The following is a 20,337-nucleotide window of genomic DNA, read 5'->3' as shown; positions in this document are numbered from 1 at the left end:
ACTGGGATCACACCAACAGCATGTAAAACAAAGTTAACATGGGTAGCAATACAGACAGGAGCTCTGTGATGTGACGCTGTAGCCAGCTGAGATCTGCATTTGTAGCCTTTGACACTATAAAGAGACTTTGAACAGCAAAATGGATAAATACAGTCCCAGTCTGCCGGGGGAACAGAGCCTTACGCCATCCCGATGCACGGGCGCCTATTCAACAGGATGTGATTTCTATATCTTACATTTGAAACTAAATAACAGCTAAAAGTTACCACTTCATGAATAAGCATAGGTCATATTTATTTATACACATTTATACATTCAGGTATGACTGTTCACTGTAAATTGGCACCATTCTTCTTCTTTTTTTTTTTTTTGTACGGACAGTCAGAACTGACAGGCATCATAAAATGTCCAGACCTTGTTTGGAATCTGTCAGCAGCAAGCATGTAATGCTTCACACAGTCGCCTATTTAAAGGAGATCGAGGATGATTATACCTTTCAACATGTCCACAGAGGCAACTTCATCCTGTTTCTTGTGGCTTGACAGCAGCTTATGATCAGTTGAGCTTGACTCTTTTTTTTTCTTCTTTTTTCCACTCAGTTGAAATAATAACAATAAAAAAAAAGAAATAAAACAATCACCTTTTGAAAGATGGCAGATCTGAATGATCGTGGAAATTGACTGAAATGTACCCGAAAGCTTCAAACACAAGGAAGCCTTAAGAGTGTGCTTGTGTGGGTATTTCTTATTCTGATGCAGGAAATGAGGAATGTCTGAGCAAGAGGAGGGAAACACTGTCATTAGCGAGTGATGTTTCAAATACCTTTTTTGCTTATTTCTTTGATCAATATTTTTTTTTAGCCTTTTCAAAATCTTTCTTTTGAGAGTGTTGAAAACATCAGACAGAAAGGTGTCTTTCACGTTTGACAGGAAAAAAATTGCCTTTAGATAAAATAAATAAAAACGAGCACAGACTCTTATGAAAAAGACGTGATATTCACATGGAAGACAACATATACAATATTAAACATATTTCTAGACCAATACTGCCTCTTATACAGCAAGGCCCACAAGCTGCTGCATTTTTTTTTTTTGGCCAATCGATTCATTAATTAACCTGGTGGGAGCACGTAGGATCAACAAATAAAAACACCTAAAGAACCAAATGAATGCCTCTCCATCCCTCCCAAACATTTCAGAAACTGACTCTTGAACATAGAAAAATACTATACCAAAACGAAATACAAATATATATAATATATATTAGAATCTGTTAGGCATTTCTATATAAAGGGTTGAGGGGGAAGGTCAGGGCTGCTAAAGGAGTTAGGTTACATCATGAGACAAAATATAACAAAATATAACAGAACAACAACGAAAAATCAATATGAAAAAAAATTAGACCAAACAAAACAAAATCCAGAAGATGATTCTGCCACCTTTTGTTTTATAATAACATTTATAATGATTTTAAGAACTTCTATTTGTCTGCAAACTCTTCTCCACACATGCAACAGCGCGAGTTTAATACTGCAGGCATTGAAGGGAGCCCGGCGGGGTCCTGCTGATCAGCCTGACCCTGAGGCGATGCATGCTGCTGGGGGGCAGGGGGCGCTGGTGAGAGCCGTGAGCGCCACCGGCAGCAGACTGGCTCGCCCGGACCCCAACCAGCCCTCTGGCGCCGTGTGGATGGATGTATGCCATGCATGTGTGATCATGTACTTCAGAGAGGTGTGTGACTGCCGCCTCGGTGCTGCCGGTCAGTGCAGTCTCTTATCTTTTATGGAGTTTGTATGTTACAGCAGCTCGCAGCCGGTCCGGGCCACCGAGCCTCCCAGCCACCACGTCTGTACCGGATTATGTGCCACTCTCACCCTCCGTCTCCTCGCTCTCTGTTCACCTCTGCATGTGCGTGAGTGGATGGATGACTGTATCCTGGCAGAGACGTTGACGCACCGAACCAACAACCGCGACTTCAACTCAACCCAAACCATATCCAGCTTAGTCCAGGTAACCCAGCCAAGCTCAACTCAAGATAGCTTTGCCACGTCAAACGGTCCAGCTCTCCCCTCGTGTCCCTCTGGGTCTCCTCTTTTCCCCTTTCTTAATGCTTCTTCTTCTTCTTCTTCTGCTTCTTCTTCTGCCGTCCTTCTCCAGCTTTGATCCCTCACTGCCTCTACGGACTCCCAGGTGGTCGATGGTGGCGTGTCTGTCAGAGGCCTTGCAGATGGATGGGGAATTCACACTGGGCAATTTAGGTTGGAGGGATGCGTCGCCCGAAGCGAATTCTCTGGACTCCTCGGAACAATGTTGCAGATGGTTTTGTTGTTGTCGTCGTCTCTTCTACATTGTTGCTCATGATGTTGGTTTCTCTGTGCTACTGTAGGTCACACACCCTTGGAAGGGGAGGAAATGTCCTATTTTACAAACATTGTTGTCCATAATATATAGATAGAGGTTTTATATATATTCATTATAATCTCTCTCTCTCTCTTTCTTTCCCTCCTTTGCTTTTCTCGTCTTCACTCTTCCTTCCTTCCCTCTTTCCTTTCGTTCCATCTTCTGCTCCGCGGCAGCGGTGGGAATCGTGAGCGAGTGGCGCTACATGCAGCCCACACAGCCACACTTGATGGTCTTTTCCACTTCCTCGCTGAAGGAGGTGCCATCGCTGCATTCGAAGGTGTATTTCCGGCGTTTCATTCGCTGGCTGGCGCAGCAAGCCCCCGTGTCGCACACGCCGCTGCACTCCACCCAAGAGACCATGCGCGTCGTCTGGCAGATGGCGTAGCCTCGCTGGACCTGGTAGAAGTCTCGCATCGGTTCCCCTCGGCACTCGGACTCTTTAAAAAAAAAAAAAAAAAGAAGTGAAACACCCAAACGTAAGGGCGAGGTCGGGAAAATAGATTTTCATTATTTCTAAACGTTTTTTTTTTTTCTAAGAACATGAAGAGCGAACCAACCTGCGTCACACAGCTCCCCAGTGTAACCACTTTCACAGTGGCAGTAAGCGTCTCCCGTGTCTGAGATCTGGCAGCGGCCGTGTTTACAGGACAGTCTACGGCACGGGTTGAACAGCTCCCCCTGCTGGTTGCACAGGGTGCCGCGGTAACCTTCCACACACTCGCAGCGGTACGTCTGAGTGTCCAGTGGGATGCATTTCCCGTGGACACATCTGGCGAGAGACACAAGAAAACTCAACCGCTGATAGAATGAATGTGTCACTTAAAAAACCCTAACGTAATGCTTTCCCAAAGATATCACTGCACCACGATTCACTTCAGTTAACCGAATCACTTTATAACAGCCAATATTTGCAGACAGGAATTAAAGAAACAGTCCAATTAAACCTCTCCCATTTGGAAACCTACTTGCTGCCCTGGCAGGGGGTGGAGGCCGGCTGGTCGCAGTGCGGCCCGCTCCAGCCCGGCTGGCAGTGGCACACTGGTCCCTGGGCGCCATCGGGCTGGCAGATGCCGTGCAAGCAGTAGATCTTCTTGCAGGGCTCGCAGCCCGGCACCACGCCGGGCTTCATCTGGGTCTTGGTGAAGTCCTGCAGCTCGTTGTTGATGTACAGGTTCTGGATGCAGCCGTGGAAACTGGAGCCGTTCTGAATCTGCCAAAGGCGGAAGGGGCCGGCGTGCACGTCCACCGGCATGCCTGCAGGAGCAGACGGAGAAGACGTGTTGGTATATGTGAAGACTCCCGCGCTGGGCAACGAACAAACAACTAACACGGGGCTGGTATGAGAATAATGGAAAAGGACATTTTCAAACACGCGGGCCTCATTGATGCGTCCACATTTTCTAATTTCAATGTATAACAGTAGTTATTTGACTCTGCACCAATAAGACTCATCATTTTTGAAAAAGAAGATGGCAAAAAGGAGAGGACGAATGGAAGAATCTTTTAGAGTTTTAGACAGCACAGCACAGCACGACGTCACACTTAACAGCAATGACACCGACATCAAAACAAATCCCACGGAAACCCACAAGCTGGGCCTGCCTGGCTTCAGAGATGAGTCAGGGTTTTGTTTTCATATTTATCACTTATTTCTTCACATTTCAAATACCAGATTTAGTTCCAAAGTGGCTAAATTACACATAGACAATGCATGCAAATACACACATCAGAAGTGAAGACTGTGTCTGCCAGTTGTTATGCCACTACCACTAGATGGCGCAGTGCACAAACAAAAAAACATTGGACCAATGACAATTTCAAACTAGGATCCATATCTTTGACAGGTTTATTTCTAAGATCTCTTTGCTCTTTTCAAATTTACGCCGGTAGCTCATCAATACACCTATGTCTGTATTTGTCCTGCGAGTTGAAGGGTCTCCTGGCAAACACAGTCAAGACGGACGGTGAGCTGATGGTATGTGAGGAGGACAGGAGGACGGGGTTCGGGTGGAGGTAGGACGAGGACGAGGAGGCGGGGAGGGGTGTGGTTGCGGTGGTAACAAAGCGAGGGGGGAGGGGAGGTGATTGACAGTAGTGTAGTAGTTAAGAGTGCCTGCAGAGGAGGGAGGTGTGTTCTGGAGAGGGCCCCTACCCCCCACATATAGTGGAGCCTCCCCGTTGAGGGGCCGCACTGCCCCAAAGCTGTCCATTGTGGTGGGGAGACCCCCGTCAATAGACAGGTTCACCATCTGGTCGAAGGTCACCAGCTCCACTGTGTGGAACTGACCGTCGTTGATAGTCTCCGTGCTGACGAAGCAAAAGACAAATTGGACAATAAAAACGTCACTGATGGGGAAAAGAGGGAAACGAGCGTTGCCTTTATGAAAGGGTGATTCTGCCCGAGAGGTTTTACCTGTAAATAGCGTGTCCTGGTTGGCTGCCGGGGTCATAACTGACTTTGACATGACCTTGGTAGAGCTCCACCGCTATGTGATCATTGTCTCCGTTGTACAGCAGGATCCCGTTGTCCTCGGCTGTCGACACCTGCAGGAAGAGCATTTTGCGTTTTACACATCAGGATTTCAGAAACGTTTTCTAAAACGGTCCGGTGAATACCTGCAGCGTGATGTTGGCCTGAGGCCAGTTCTTCAGGTCAGAAAGCAGCAAGTAGGAGTCTCTGTCGACGAAGTTGACGCTGACCAGCTTCTCGCAGCGCGGCCCCCCGAACTCTGGAGGGCACTGGCAGAGCGCGTGCCCCCCTCGCTCCACACAGGGGGCGTTGTTTTGACAGTCGGCCAGCTCACAGAGGGACAGCGGGGACGGGGGAACCTCACACAGCTGACCGCTATAGACAAGGGGGGGGGGTGTGTCTTTATTGACATGAAGGCAACTCATCTGGCAGGATAACGTCAGACGTGTGCGATTCTCACTTGTATCCTTCAGGGCAGATGCAGGAATATCCGTTCAGCTCATCGATGCACTGAGCCCCATTCTGGCAGCGATGCTCCTCACAGTCGTTGTAGTCTACACTGCAGTCATCGCCAACGTAACCAGGAGAGCACACACACCTGCAACGTCCCAACACGTCACTCGATTCAGTCTGAGCACGAATAAAATCTGCTCCGTCTTCACGCTTTCCATTTTCCTCTGCTTGTGAAACCTTACTTGGGTCCAGTGGAGGTGATGAGGCAGGTTGACTGGTGCTGGCAGGGGCTCCGTCCAGGAGCACACACGTCTTCCATTTCTTCACACATTTCCCCTAAACATAGAAGCAACCGTGAAGCATCAGCCATGCAAGACACAGCAAGAGCCACGCAGTAAAAGAACAGAAAAGAAACGAGCCTGGTGCTCATTGATTATTCCTGGATCATCACGTTTATGCTGCATGTGGCCGAGTCAGTCTCTATTTGCTTTACATGATCAAACATGATGAATGAAACTTGAAGTGAAAAACGAAGAGATCCATTTTCCTTAAATTCTCAATTCATCTTGACACAGAACAAATAAAGTAGATCTCATGATATAAAAACTAGAAACTTTGGCTTTGATTATTTGAAAAATTAGGTCAGTTTTATCTTGGCAAGGAAAAGAAAATCCTGCATATATTTTCAAGAGAAACAGTCCTGTCTTGTTAACCTCTAAACGGTGTTCAGTCTATTTGTTTTAGATATTTTTTCAAAAGTGACTGTGGAACACTGTGGAAGAAATTCATGGCTAATTTTTTAAAGTGAAATAGGCCAACATTCACTCTCCACATTTCAACATCCAGCCTGCTGATTTAAAAACATTCAGGTGGGAGAGTTCACCACCACACCAGAGGAGGGGCTTTTTAACTTGACCTGCCTTCCTCGCACTGACCTGTGTAGTAGGGGGGACAAAAACAAGTGTAGTTGTTGACTCCGTCGATGCAGGTTGCTCCGTTCTCGCAGTCGTTGTCTTCACAGTCGTCAGTGTTGATTTGGCAAGTGGGGCCCTCAAAGCCCAGCGGACACGTACAACTGTAAAAAAACAAACAAAAAAAAACATTCTAGTTTGGGCAAAGTTCAAGAAGATTTAGTTTTGTTGTTGTTTATGTGGTAGCAGGTTGTCCTCACCTATACTCTCCCTCCACGTCCTCGTTGACTTGGCAGGTGCCTCCGTTGGCACACGGGCTGCTCACGCAGGCGTTCACACCCGCCTCACAGTTCTTACCCTGAGAACAGAGCATGGCCAGTTAACCTGCGTCGTTAAGCAGAAGCAGGTTTTGGGATTACTGCATCCTTACCTTGAACCCTGCAGGACAGCTGCACCTGTAGATCTCCACCAGGTCGCTGTGACAGACGCCTTGGTTCAGGCAGGGGCTGGACAGACAGGGGTTACACTTGGCCAGCACCGTGGTGTCCATTTCACCTGGGGAGACGTCAAAATCACAGGAATCATTCCAAACTGACCTTTGTACATCTCTGTAACATTGATGCGTCCGCCTCCACCTTACCTGTGCATTCGAACTTCTTTGCCGGCGTGGTGAGGAGCAGCTTGCCCTCCATGCCCTGAGGACCGGCGCAGCGTGCGATGCCGGGCTCTTTGTATCCGGTCTTCACCCAGTCAGACAGCCAGCGCAGGTGACAGTCGCAGTGCAAGGGGTTGGCACCAATAGCTCTGATAACGCAGAGAACATCAGTCAACTGCTGATCTGATGGTTCAGGATTGTTTTGTCATTTTTCTGCCCGTTTCATTTCAACGGCTGCAATGAAGTAGGTATAGAAAAAGGATGGGCAGTCGTTACACACAGCGACCAGCAGGTGTCTCTCCATCCTCACATAAAAACTGAAAAGTCCAACTTAGTGGACTAAACAAATCACTGCTTCTTTGAGAATAAGGCGGCTGTAAAAGTTAAACGCTCAATGCCACTTTGTGCCATGCATCATCCGGAGGAGGACTTCTCAATTATAGACAGAGGTGTGAACAGAAGGCGCCCTTAACCACTTCTGTCACGGTGGTCGTGAATCAATGCGGCTCTGTCCTCGCGCTGGATGCACAAACACTCCTGAATCGATGCTGTTCCATTACGGCGGAACACAGGCTCATCTTTCAGGCCGGGCCAATAGCTGACACCTGACATCTGCTAACATGAAAGCCACTTGACTGCGACTGCGGATCAATGGCTCCCCGCCATCCCTCGCTTCAGGCCCGTTCTTATGCAGCCTCCACTCTCCACAAACTGTCTTTGTTTAGCTCCCTCTGTCCTCCCTTGTTTTTTTTTTTCTTTCCAGCCTTGACATTGATAGGTCTATTGATCAGTGACCGCCAAAGGATGATGTGAATATCTGGAGCCGGATTGATAGCAGACGGTCGACTCGCAAAAGACACTTTTGTTTAGTTTCGTGCAGGTCGGCAAAGCTCACGCAGAACCGCATGATGGCTGCACACAAAATTACGCACATAAATAAACACGCACGAAAGTCTGCAGACCATGGAGAATCTGTGTGTGTGTGTGTGTGTGTGTGTGTGTGTGTGTGTGTGTGTGCTGGTAAACGTGTGTTTGAGAGATGTCAAAGAGTGATGAGACAGTGAAGGGGTCTCTGTGTTGCCCCCCACCACAGAACCGCGCTTGATTTCAGGAAGGTTTGGCTGATGAAGAGGACTACAGGCAGGCCAGTGTGAGCTGTGCAAAGCTTAGCTGTCTGACCAGAGCCTCAAAGCACCTGGAGGAGGTGTGTGTGGGCTCGCATGTGGGCTTAAACTTCACCCACAGGCGTGTGTCACTACTTACAAATGGGAGAGTGAAGCCACATCATTGAAGATGCCGTCGGGAAGCTCTGAGATCTCGTTTCCATGTAGAGACCTGAGAGATCACAGAGGAGGGAGAACAGAAGCATCATGAAAATGTTCTAACAATGAATTAAACACTCACCTATCTGCATTGGTGGAAAGAGGTCTGAAAACTTGAACTAAATTATGACTACTGATAACTGTACCAATGAAAAGTTTTAAATTTAAATGATTGATTGTGAAAACTGTAATATTACTAAAAAAACTGAAATATCCTAAAAACAAAAGCTTATGTTAGAGCTATTCTAATGATCTAAAAAGGATTTTGGTTCAGCTCGGTGCGGATGTCAGACGCGGCTCTGAGTGAGGAGAAGACCGGTGTCAGGTTTCTCTGTATGTCTGGCTCTCAGGGCCAACAAGGGCACATTGAGGAGGGTGAAATAACTGCTCAAGGTAGTGAAATCACTGCTGTGATCATCTGTGTTTTTTTACGTACACATCACACTGAAGGTATTGTGCTCACTTCTTTGTATTTATTGTCATTCTCTTTATTGTCTAACTACCATCTACGGCGAGAAGCTGACACGGCTTAATGGCTGGATGATGGATGGCGGCTGTAATCTGCCGGGTCATTACCACCTCAAGCTCTCAGCTGACCGCAAGCTAACGCTAAAAGAGCTCCAGTCCACAGTAACAATACGTGACACGTCTGGATCAAGGCAGCTGATGTATAAACAGACTTGGAAAGTGAATTTCTTCTCTCGTTTGATCAAATAATTCCTAAGCTGCAAAAGACGATGAGAGAGGGATGCAGAGAAGCAAGCTGGTCACTGTGAGAGGGCTGTGTGAGCCACGTGAGACACTACGCTAATTGGCCCGAGCGCTTTGGAGAATGCTTATTAGCGTAGAGTAGGTGGGATGTGGTGGTTTGAGGATGCTGAGGGCACGAAGCCAGCAGCAGCGATGCCAGGCAGGCGAGGATCTCCTGAGAGAGAAGGAGCCAGGGAGTCTCCGGGAAGAAACCTGATCTACTCTCCTGCAAACATTCTGCCCGCCCGTTTTCACGTCGCTTCTCTCCGGCTGTGTATAACTACGTCAGTCCGCACAGCCGATGCCAACTTATCTCTTGCTTGGCACAGTTTTCACCACTGATTGATCGACAAAATGATGACTTGTGATTTCCACACAGAACTGTTTCAGTTACTCTTACTTTCCTCTTTTAGCTGCATGCTGCTGGTTCAGCTCTGCAGCTCCCAGAGCTAGCGACAGTTTTTTTTTTTTTTTTTAATTCCCTTATCACTTTCTTTCACATCTTCTCCCACAGGTTTCCAGTCAATCCTTCCCGGGCCACGCCCTGGCGCTGTCTCTGCTAACTCACCTCACACCTAATGCCCAGCAGGCCAATTAGCAGCTTATTAATCTGCAGCTCAAACCACAACTAACACATACACACACACGAACACACACACACACACACACACACACACACACACAAACACACACACACAATCTTACCAGCTTCAGACCCCTGGCCTGTTTGAAGAACTGAGCGTTAATGATTCTTCCCCTCTTTACTGCTGTGTAAAGCCAAAGGTGCAGCTTTATTAAAGCTTTGGCACCTCGGTGTGTGCGAGGAAAGTGCACGGCGGCGTCCCGCCGGAATCGTTTTTTTGGCATCTCGCTGTGGTTTTGGTGAAGCTTCAAACTCTGAACTCTGAACCCGTTGTGGAGTCTTAAAGTTGAGGCTATTAAATGGAGCTCATTGTCGCCTTACTTGGTGACGGGGGGGAAAAAAAACACACCGTGGCACCAATTGACATTTAATGGGAGGCTTATGATTGATCACACCAGCAGTAAAGACATCAAAGTTTTCTGCTCCGTTTGGACTCACGACTGACTGAGACAATAAGGTAGTCCAGACAGTCTGCATGTGTGTGTGTGTGTGTGTGTGTGTGTGTGTGTGTGTGCGCGCGCTTGTATATACTTCAGAGCCTGCAGGGTGTGTGTGGCTGCATCAAGGAGAGGGGGTGGGCCTCACATGGCGTCTGAGTACACTTGCACTGGGAACACTTTAGAAGCGAAGGTGGCGCGAATGAGTAAGAGCAGGAATAACGGACGCAGCTTCATTAGAGATCAAAGCGGCGCGCCTGGGCGAGCGAGGCAGCATCAGCTAATGACGGCCGAGCTTCACTCTCATTCCACGCTGAAAGGACTTTTACGCTTTGTGTCTCGTAATGATCGGGGGGGCTTTAGTCGAATCCCGCCGTTAAAAGGAGGCTTTGTTGCAGCTTTGTTGTCAGTAATAAAAAGTGTGCCTGCTACGAGCGCACATGGATGGTTGATAATTTGACTCCCACACACATACCGGCAGGCAGCGAGCCAGCAGATGACAAACATGTAGATGGTACAGTGCGAGGCGGCTGGCCGCCGTGTCTTCGGATACAGTCCCACCAACTTTTTTTTCATTTCGTCATCTCTGCGTCCGACGCGTTTACATTCTACATCTCCGTGATTTAGCAGGCCGACGTTTCGACAGGGAGCCCGTGGTCACCGAGAGTGCACAATCAGGGACTTCATAACTTCATAAAAGCCCGGAGGCAGAATGAAAAGCATTACGGTTAGCGGGGCAAACATTCTCTGGTAATCAGTGTCAGGGTGAGTTTGTACAGTGGGTTTTGTGAGCTGCGAGCTCGAGCAGTGATGAGCTGGAATGCATGGAGGTGAACGGGCGGACTGGGCAGATGCCTGAGGAGGAATTGCGGTAACAGGAAGGAGCCGGAACAACACTGCCACTGCCCCCCCTCGGCAGCCGTTTAAACTGAGAAAAATAGGTCGGAGTAAGTGTGTGTGTGTCTGCGTGTTTGTGTCTTCAGAAGGAGCTGTCATAACTGTTTAGACTGTGTTTCAGGACTCTGGAGTCAATCAAACATTCTCAGCATCTGCTGCAGCATCTCTGTAGTCTGTGTGAGCAGCAAAAATATCCTCCTTAATAACTCATTAAGGCTAAAAATGAGTCCTCGCCTGTTTTAGCACTCCCCTTTCAAAACAACTTCAATTGTTTCCCGTGAAGTTGCTGTTTTTTCCAGCGTTGTCTCGAAACACCATGGCACCAATAAAACATTCAAACATCTGCTTAGAACCGTGTGAAACGCTCTCACAGAGCGGGCACTAAACACAAGCTGTTAGAAAATGAATCCTTGACCAGCATAACTAAATGAATTGACAATTTATGTTATTTTTATGGCATTCATATACAATAAAAAATGCATTTAACAAGCAAAAATAAACTCACAGCAGCCGTAGAGAGTGCAGTCCACTGAAGGCCATCTTGGGGATGCAGCGCAGCGAGTTGTAGCTCAAGATTCTGCAATGTTGAAATAATTACACATCGTGTATACAAAATTCATCTGTTTCAATGCCAGCATCGGAATAAAATACTCTTTTCAGTGAGACTTCTGAGGCTCTTCAGGACTCACAGTGTGGTGAGCTGGCTCATGTTAGCAAAGGATGAATTGGTCAGAGAGTTGATCCTGTTGTTGCTCAGGTCTCTGGAAGAAAAGGTAATGAAGCACACGTTCACTCCGCTGGTGTGCACGGCGCGGTCGGCCAGGCAGACGGAAAGAAACTTACACCAGCTGGAGGTACTTGAAGGTTGACAGCTCCTTTGGCACAACGCTGAACTGGTTTCCATCTAGATACCTGAATCAAGAGACGCAAGAGTGTTGGCTGCTCTTTCTAAAACTGGCTTTTTGTTTAGAAGCCTTGTGCACTGAAACCAAACACCTTAAACACATTCCTGAGCATTCCCATCTGTATAGTTTGGATATTATATCATAATATGTCAGTTATGCAAAAAGGCCGAAGTCTTTTTTTAAATGACCAAGATACAAGCTCTTAGATGATTGTGCACATGTGTGGTAACACACGGGCAGTGTACGAGCTCTGATAACTGACGATGGGCTTTCAGGTGGACAACTGCACTGCCGGCTGTTCCCACAAAGTGCCCCTGCGGCTCTGGCTCTTTAATAACTACTTGATTTCGGGCCTGGCCCCTCCGAGCAGAGCTGCAGGCTGCTGCTATTGTTGTTGTCTGTACACAAGGTGGGAAGGGCAGGGGGGGGTGGGGGGGGACTGGTGGTTATGGTTAGGAGGCCTTTGGGTTCAGAGTTAATGATAGGTAATGATGGTGCAGAGGACACTCGGGATAATGATGGAGTAGCGAGCTCTCCAGATGACTAGATGAAAGCCCAGAGCAGAGGGGTACACCTGGTCACACCTGCTGGGACAATGACAGGCCTTAAGGCTCGCACAGCGTGGGTGTGCATCTGTGTGTGTGCGTGTGTGTGAGTGTCTGAGCTTGTCACAGCCACTTGAAGCAGTATTGGAAAGTTCCAGACCAATTCCACTCCCTCCCCTTTCCATTGAAAACTGCTCATTAAAATGTCCTGTTGCTCTTCGGTGCCCCCGTGGACAGGCTTCTGGCCCTCGCACAAATATGCGTGCAGACTCACACACTCTCTGATCCTTGGCTCTGAGTGTGAAAGTGACATCAGTGTAAGCCCCGCGGGCTGTGAGGAACACAGGGGAAGAATGTCTGAGAGAATACAGGGCTTATTGACACCTTTCTTCATCTCTAAGTGACGAGATCTGCTTTTCTTCTTCTCTGCTCTCATCTGCTTTAAAGCCTCGCAAACTTCCGCTGTATCACATTCAAACTGAAGAGGCAAACACACTTGCAACACAAACTGATTTCCTTTACATGAGCATAAATACTGCTGAGGAACTCACAGTTCAGTCACATTTCTGGGGATGCCTTTGGGCAGTGTGTGGAGGTGCTTGTTACTGCAGCGCACCACAGTCTCCAGGCAAGTGCATTCACTGGGACACTGCGGTCTGGGCACACAGCTTGACTCCTCTTGGCCTGGGAATAAAGAAGAGGTAGAGAAGTGGGGGAAAAAAAACTGTCAGAATGACCCGGAGCACACAAAACGAATGGGGACAAACTACTTAAGCTGTCGACAGATTAACCAAACCTAAGAGCACAATAGGGCCAAAAACATCGCAGTCCTTCAAGCTGGCGAGGCAGTGAGACAATGAAGAAAGAGGAAGTGAGAAATGTGAATAATAAAACACGAAAGAGAGAGACAGAGACAAGCCTTGCTAATGTAATATCGATCGGCGAGGGCAAAGAATGGGAGCTGCCCGAGGCCCGAAGACAACTCCAGCAGTCATTCAGGTGCAAATAGGCTGACTGGTCAATAAGGCAAACAGCTCAATAGCTCCACTCAGCCCGGCATCGACCAGCAGCTTAGGAACTGCTGAGTAGCAATCTATTCAGTAAACAAAAGAGCCACACAATAGTGGCCATTATTTAAGATGATCTCAGACACTTTAAGCAGCGCTTGTTATTCACATATTGTGGCGCAGAGTGAAATGTTAAAATCTTCATCAGTCAACTCCAGACAGGTTCATTTCACACACGCTGAAGGTCGTCCGCTGAAGTGAGGACGCTTATCTCTTCTCACAAAGAGGAGCCGCTGCAGATGTGGTAAATCAAGACAGATGGAAAAAAACACCACTCTCTGCTGTGTGCCTCGGCTCGGCGCGACTCACCCTCCTCACAGCGGAAGTCAGGCAGAGCCACATCCTGCAGAGGGATCTCTTTCAGGAAGGCCGGGCGCTGGCAGCGAGGGTTTCCCGTCACGATCTTCCTGCTCCGCAGCCAGTCGCCGAGCCAGGCCAGCCGGCAGTCACAGTTGAAGGAGTTTGCCAGGAGGTTACTGAGAGAGAGAGAGAGAGAGAGGGAGAGAATAACAGTGGCTGTATAGAGAGCACCGTTTACTCGCCATCAAAGACTGAGGATGGTCCGAGGCTGGAGCAGAAGACTCACAGGGTGGAGAGGGTCTGCAGGGTGTCGAACGCTCCGGGAGTGATGGTGGTCAGCTGGTTGTCGTACAGAGAAAGCAAGCGGACGTTGTGGAGCCCTGTGAAGCTGTCGTTGTGGACGCAGCTGATCTTGTTGTTCCTCAGCATCCTGCACAAAGAAATTGCCAGGTTCGGCATGTTGAGATGTAGTAAGATGTACGGCAGGGCGATTCTACGAGTTTGTGCATCACTCACAGCATCCGCAGGCCCTCAAGGCCGCGAAACATCCCGCTCCGAACTGAATCGATCTGATTGGCCGTGAGGTGAAGCTCGTTGACAGATGACGCTCCCTCAAACGCCCCGTCTTCAATCTCTGTGATCTTGTTGTTGCTGAGGTTGCTGTGAAAGGACGAAGCACGGCCGGGGATATAATGTTTACATTTCACAAAGTGACATCAAAATAAAGGTGAAAGTCAAATAAGTCCCACTCACATTTTCTTCAGCTGGGAAAGGTTCTTAAAAACTCCTGTAGCCTCCAGAGTTGTGATCTCGTTGTTGTTGAGGCGACTTTAATATTAAAAAAACACAAACAATATGACAAAATGTTAGTCATCGTCACATCTTTCATACTGTTCAATTCTCTTAGTTCTCTGCATTTAAAGGGAATTACATTGGTTTTCTTCAAACACCCTTCACAGCAAATGATCCATTATAAAGGATATATTTTCTCCAGAGTTGTATTTCAAGTCACTTTTCTCAATTTTTCATATAAATAACAAAGTCAAAAATACGATCTGCAAAATGTTTATGTGGACACACACAAGGCATCCTGAAATATCAGCACAGTTCACGTTTTACTGCTCTGCAATGGAAGTCAAAACATTGTTGGGGGTATTTCGATATGAATCCATTTTAAAGTTTTCAACAAAATCGTGCTTCAAAATGTGTCTTTTCCATTTGACACTAATACCAATGTATTGGTTAATCAATCAGTCTTTATTTCAGACTCTTAGGAACTATCTGTTCAAATGGATTCTTATCCATGTTTCGTATATATTTTTAACTCATCTGAGAAATATGCAGAAAAACACAATGGTTTTTTTTAGATGCTTACAGTTCAGCGGTGGATGTTGGGATGTGCTCAGGAACCTTGGTGAGTTTGAGGTTGGAGCAGTCGACCACGTTGGACTCACAGCGGCACTTGGGCGGGCACACGGGGTCACTGTTACAGGCGTTATTCAGACGGGTGTCCTCTGTACCTGTACCGAAGAAAAACCAAGCAAATTCACTTAAAACCACACCGCAAGGCTGCTTTGCCGTTCCGCTCGCGTCTCAGTCACACATCTGTTCCGTTCACGTCTGCGCTTTGTCCTTTTACAGCCTGAGAGGAGGGTTCCCTGCCTCACCTTTAGCCTCAGACGCCCCTAAGAACATCCTGTGGTTCCCCTGCCATTCATGGGCGAGATGAATGAGCGCGGCCGATTTATTTTCGGGAGAGGTGATGGAGTGGGAGCAGTGGGGTGAAAGGAAAGGAGATTTGGGCAGCGAGTGCTTCAGTGAAGCAGAGGACCCAAGAGATAGAGGACGGAGAAGGGGGGGGGGATGCGGCTGGAGTGATGTGAGGCAGGACAGGTGGCCTCAGAGAGAAGTAGAAGAAGGCAGGCATGAAGAACTGAACGTGTGTTTGAAAGAAAGAAAGAAAAGGAGGGACGGATGACAGAGGATTCAAAGGTGAGGGGGCGGAGGAGGAGGAAGAGCGAGGCAGCGTGGGGAGCGCGGGACGTTTCCCTGCACCTCCTTCATCTATGAATAGATGTTACGTGCCAAAAAAGTGTGCTGCCAGTTACATCATGGCTGCTCAATAATGGAAGAGCACAGGGAGCTACTTAGAACAGTGTGTATGAGCGTCTGTGAGAGTGTGTCCCAGTGTCTGCGTACGAATGTCAGTGTGTGTGTGTGTGTGTGTGTGTGTGTCTGATGTTTGTGTCTGCACATGTTCCATTTAGAGGGAACAGCCCGGCATTTTCTGTGCGGATATCGCTGTGCATCACATTCCCTTCTGCATGCCTGCATCCAGTCTCCCTGGTTTTTTTTTTTTTTTTTTTGAGTTGACGTCAGCCGGATGGACTGTGCGGGGTATCCAGACCGCCGCCATGAGGAGGAAAACCTCAAACAACCATGACCAGATCGAGAAAAAAAACGAGTGTCAAGAATCTGTCAAAATAAATGAAGCAGTCAAAACCACAACCTAATCCCAAACTCCGTATTAGAGTACAGTCTGACAAGTATTACACTGGAGGAAATACTAGTTTTTAGTTTATGAAGTAAAAAGTTTGTCTAAAGTGGTGTCACTCCGCAGAGCGGCTCCTCGGACGGGGCAGACGGACCAAGTTAATGCTGGTCATTAAGTGACTTTCCCTCTCGCGGCCAGCCAGCAGGGGAAAGGAAAAAAAAAAAAAAGGCATTTCCTGCTCGAGAGGAAGCAATGAAAGCACAACACGCCGCTTTGATCTAAGGATGTGGAAGAGCCGGGGGAGACTGCGCGAGGCTGAGTCATCGCCGTCGTCACAAGCGCGCGGCGGTGACACTCCTGCCGTCAGCGTGTTTACACGAAAAAACCCCGAGAAAAAGGGAGAAAGGAGCGGGACGAGGTTTTTCCCTCCCGGTGGTGCAAAGTGACTCATCGCTGGAGTGGTACAAGTTCTCCTAATTCCCTGCAGCTTGGCTTCTCATTATAATTGTATTATGGAATCCCCATATTGGCAGAGATGGTGTGTGTTTGTCTCTGTACGTGCGCGTGTGTGTATGTGTGTGCGCATGTTGTGGAGGCTTTCATTGTTATCATTCTGGGAGGGTAAAATTCTTATTAATCACATTTGGCTTTGATCTTCCTCCTGCTTACACAGTCCTCCCATTTGTTCTCTAAGCCAGCGCAGAGCTTTATCTCAACTTAGCACACAAAGGCATATTAATTTATCCGCACGCGCACGAGTAGAGTCAGACATGCACAGAAACTCAATCACACACACACACACACATACGCAGCCTTCTCCACACATCGCTGCTCCTCCTAGTTATTTTCTTGGAAGTGCTCTTGTTAAGAGGTCCGGAAACATCCGCTGATAGGAATCTGGGTCCTCTGGTGGGCTTTATTTTCTTTAGCTTTTCACTGATAGACGAGACACACTCTCCTTCCCCTCCGTCCTCGTTCCCTGTCCCTCTCGGTGACTGACTGTCTGTGCGAACGCCAAAGCAAAGAGACACTTCCTCCAGAGTCTATCTACTGAGACTGTTAGGAAAACAGAGCTGAGAAGAAACAGATGCTCTCACACACATAGATCACATTGAAATTCACACACAGGTACAGTCACTCACTCTCGGGTGCAATTAGTTATTCTCGTATATAAATACGTCGAGTGGCACCTCCGGAAACCTTTTTGGCAAATTTTACCCTTCTAGATTCTTTTTTTAATTTACTCTTTATGCTGCATTACGAAATAAAAAGGAGAAAAGACATTTTGGAAACTGCAAATACAGATGGCAAAAAACACATTCTTCACTAACCAAACCTTGAGAAGCACTCAAGGAAAAGTCAATAAAAAGACAGGTTTTTACATCGTTGAAGCATTCAAGTAAAGTCAGGCATTTTTATGAATCATTCTGCTTTTTGGAGCAAACAGGTTGAAACTCTTCTCCACACTGCTGCTCCCTCATCACAGACAGGCATTACATGTGGTAAGTTTTTTTTTTTGTACAGGGCTGCCAACTTCCAGGACTTCCAGGAAATTCTGAGTGCAGGTCAGAATCGAGAAAACATGTTTGGAACTGGATGCTTTTAAGTGAAAGAATTCTATTTAATGAAACAAGAATAAGTTAAAAGCTACAAAATAGGCCGTGATGTGGTCCTATGAGCGTGATGGGTGTCCAATTTTAGGAAATTAAACACCTCTGGAAGTGCATATTCAGCCATCCATTGTTCTGCTTCAGGATCCTCAGTAGTCGAGATTTCATTTTTTCTTTTTCTGAAAACACATGGAGTTTCAGTCTGACCTAAAAGTTGTGTTTCGTCTGAGAAAAGGCATGTGAGGCATGAGAGCAGAAGTCAGTTGAGAGAGTTGGCAGCCTCGCTCTGAGTTTGTCTGATTTATTCTGTATCTCTCGTTGTGTAAAATGGATTAAGTCGATAAGAGGATTTATTTCTGTTTTGAAAATGAAATCAAGTCTGAAACTTCTTTAACAATTAAAGTATCTTCAAGACCTCGTCATTTCTATACAACGTTAGTTCCTTCCTCTGACTGTGACGCACATTAAAACTGTATTTTTTTCAGTTTATATTAATTTTCACCCCTCATCTAAAGTTTTTTTTTTTTTTTTTAAACATTGCAAAGATTTGAGCTCTCAGCTGTTTGGTAAAATAATATGACCTGTAATGGTAGCAAAAACTACAAAGACCCAAGCTGGAATAAACTGAACTTTGGGTTTAACCTGTGCGTGAATTTATGATGTTTGGCGAGCGATGGAAAGAATGATGCTGCTTGGCACGTGGCTGCGAGTGGAAAATTAAAGAAAAGAGGAGGAGAATGATCGGCGTGAACACTGACAAGCCACTCACCTGGGATGACGTACTGCTCTTTGGCTGTGATGGAGAAAAGAAAGAGGTACGGATGTCAGTGAGAGCAGGCTGGGCCGCATAGCTGTGGGGCTGCTATGCATCAAAACAGTCATATATAGAGCTTATATATGACGACACATGAGTTCAGAGCATATGACAGTTAAACAGAGAAGCCGATGGCTATCTCTGGGCATGGCAATGCGGAGAAATTATGCACAAGGGTGATAAATATTTGGCTGTTGCTAAGGAAGGGATGAGGGAAAGAAAAAGATGGTGAGATAATTCAGAGGAAACGAGGAAAGAGTCAAAAAAAAATGGGAAAAATGAAAGTGCAGCGAAAAAGGGAAACACACGGCGTCCCGTCTTCACCAGGTCCAGACAAACAAACGAAGCTATAAAAAGTGTGAAACCTCAGCAGCGGAGGCTGCCAGACGGCGTGGCACAGTGCATAAACACAATGGTGGGCATCAGCAGGGTGGAGTGAGGGTGGAGGGGCTTTGGCTGGTGAGGGCGGCTGCAGAGGCATGAAGGAAACCCGAGCCTGGCATCAGGCGGGAGAACGGCGGGCGCACACAGAAACACCGGCCTGGACTGGTGAGCTCAGCTCGCTGCGGTCTGAACGTGAAACCAGACTCATCATGTGGCAGCACGGAGGGAAAATGGAGACCGAGCGCACCGTCCCTCTCTCCAGACTTCGTCTGGCAAGTATCGATTGGAGCAGAAGATAGGTCGAACAAAACCCGTTTCCAGGAATGATCGCTCATTAACTGTTGTAGGTGGCAGAAGGAACAGCGCACGGATAAAAGGCGCTCCCAGTGGAGAGGAAGAGAGGCAGAATGTGGAAGGAGTAACATGTAGCCATCAGTTTACCAGAGCAGCGGAACTTCTTGCTCTTGATCTGCCCGATGCGTTTGTTTGCGAGTCGGCGCGGACTGGCGCAGCGGGCGCCGCTGGTCTCGATGGGGTTGGATCGCAGGTAGTCTGCCAGCCACTTCAGGTTGCAGTCGCATATGAATGGGTTCTGGGCCAGGTGACTGGAAAGAAGACAGGCAGAGTAAAACGGAAAGAAACTGACCAAACAGCGGCTTGTCGACGTCCTCACATCAGGACGGCAGGTTTATACCAGACTTACCTTGAAGAACACGTCACTATAGATACATCACCACTGCAGAGTCAGTCAGTAATTTATTCTCACTGTACATTGAAATGTTAAATGAAAAATCTGATGTTTTAACAATTTTTCTAAAGTTTTAGTTTTAAGAACTTTGTGCTGAAATAATTGACACGCCGCTGTCTAGAGAGAAATCAGGAAATAAATAAGCAATCCATAATTTTTAAAAATGTAGTTGTCATTATGAAGTCTGTCTTGGACTAAAGAGAGGACTCTGAAGCCAGCACAACAGAGACCGAGGCCAGTATATTTATGATATCGCTAAAGTCGGTTTGAAAAATGACAAACATTATTTAGATGCCAGATCAGAAAGTGTCAAATACAAGACAAGCTTATAAATGTTAAACTGTGGATCTGAGCCGTCATGTTCAACAGTTTTGTTAAACAAAACCATCACTGTGAGCACTACATTCAAGTAATATTGGAGTTTCAAGAAGCTATGCTGTCAGAGTAATATTATAGTCCGATGTTTGAAAGGAAAAGAAAAAGATAAGTAAAGATAAGATCCGGCAGTTAAATGTTCATCAGTAGTGAGA

The 20,337-nt window shown here is 47.0% G+C and overlaps 1 protein-coding gene across 4 annotated transcripts in view; it reads right to left on the bottom strand.

Moving 5' to 3' along the window:
- Positions 1 to 348: 348 nt before the first annotated feature.
- Positions 349 to 20,337, bottom strand: part of slit1a (slit homolog 1a (Drosophila)) — an 86,688-nt gene continuing 66,699 nt past the window's right edge. The window contains exons 14-37 of one of the 4 annotated variants that reach the window (XM_030105883.1): positions 19,501 to 19,664; positions 18,631 to 18,654; positions 15,133 to 15,277; positions 14,511 to 14,585; positions 14,274 to 14,417; positions 14,044 to 14,187; positions 13,767 to 13,933; positions 12,942 to 13,074; positions 11,784 to 11,852; positions 11,630 to 11,701; positions 11,446 to 11,517; positions 8,155 to 8,226; positions 6,877 to 7,040; positions 6,667 to 6,791; positions 6,497 to 6,594; positions 6,261 to 6,400; positions 5,568 to 5,661; positions 5,333 to 5,470; positions 5,019 to 5,247; positions 4,816 to 4,946; positions 4,516 to 4,709; positions 3,368 to 3,656; positions 2,960 to 3,171; positions 349 to 2,839 (exon numbers count right to left, since the gene is read on the bottom strand). In XM_030105883.1, coding sequence (XP_029961743.1) covers positions 2,601 to 2,839; positions 2,960 to 3,171; positions 3,368 to 3,656; positions 4,516 to 4,709; positions 4,816 to 4,946; positions 5,019 to 5,247; positions 5,333 to 5,470; positions 5,568 to 5,661; positions 6,261 to 6,400; positions 6,497 to 6,594; positions 6,667 to 6,791; positions 6,877 to 7,040; positions 8,155 to 8,226; positions 11,446 to 11,517; positions 11,630 to 11,701; positions 11,784 to 11,852; positions 12,942 to 13,074; positions 13,767 to 13,933; positions 14,044 to 14,187; positions 14,274 to 14,417; positions 14,511 to 14,585; positions 15,133 to 15,277; positions 18,631 to 18,654; positions 19,501 to 19,664 — 3,334 coding nt within the window. In that variant the 3' untranslated portion in view covers positions 349 to 2,600. The remainder of the gene's footprint in view (positions 2,840 to 2,959; positions 3,172 to 3,367; positions 3,657 to 4,515; positions 4,710 to 4,815; positions 4,947 to 5,018; positions 5,248 to 5,332; positions 5,471 to 5,567; positions 5,662 to 6,260; positions 6,401 to 6,496; positions 6,595 to 6,666; positions 6,792 to 6,876; positions 7,041 to 8,154; positions 8,227 to 11,445; positions 11,518 to 11,629; positions 11,702 to 11,783; positions 11,853 to 12,941; positions 13,075 to 13,766; positions 13,934 to 14,043; positions 14,188 to 14,273; positions 14,418 to 14,510; positions 14,586 to 15,132; positions 15,278 to 18,630; positions 18,655 to 19,500; positions 19,665 to 20,337) is intronic. The other 3 variants (XM_030105885.1, XM_030105884.1, XM_030105886.1) reach the window with 3 other exon arrangements.

The sequence above is a fragment of the Salarias fasciatus genome, chromosome 13, assembly GCF_902148845.1.
Source record: "Salarias fasciatus chromosome 13, fSalaFa1.1, whole genome shotgun sequence".
NCBI classification, from domain to species: Eukaryota; Metazoa; Chordata; class Actinopteri; order Blenniiformes; family Blenniidae; genus Salarias; species Salarias fasciatus.
The sequence above is the reverse complement of the archived record's forward strand: the minus strand, read 5'-3'. Positions and strand labels throughout refer to the sequence as shown.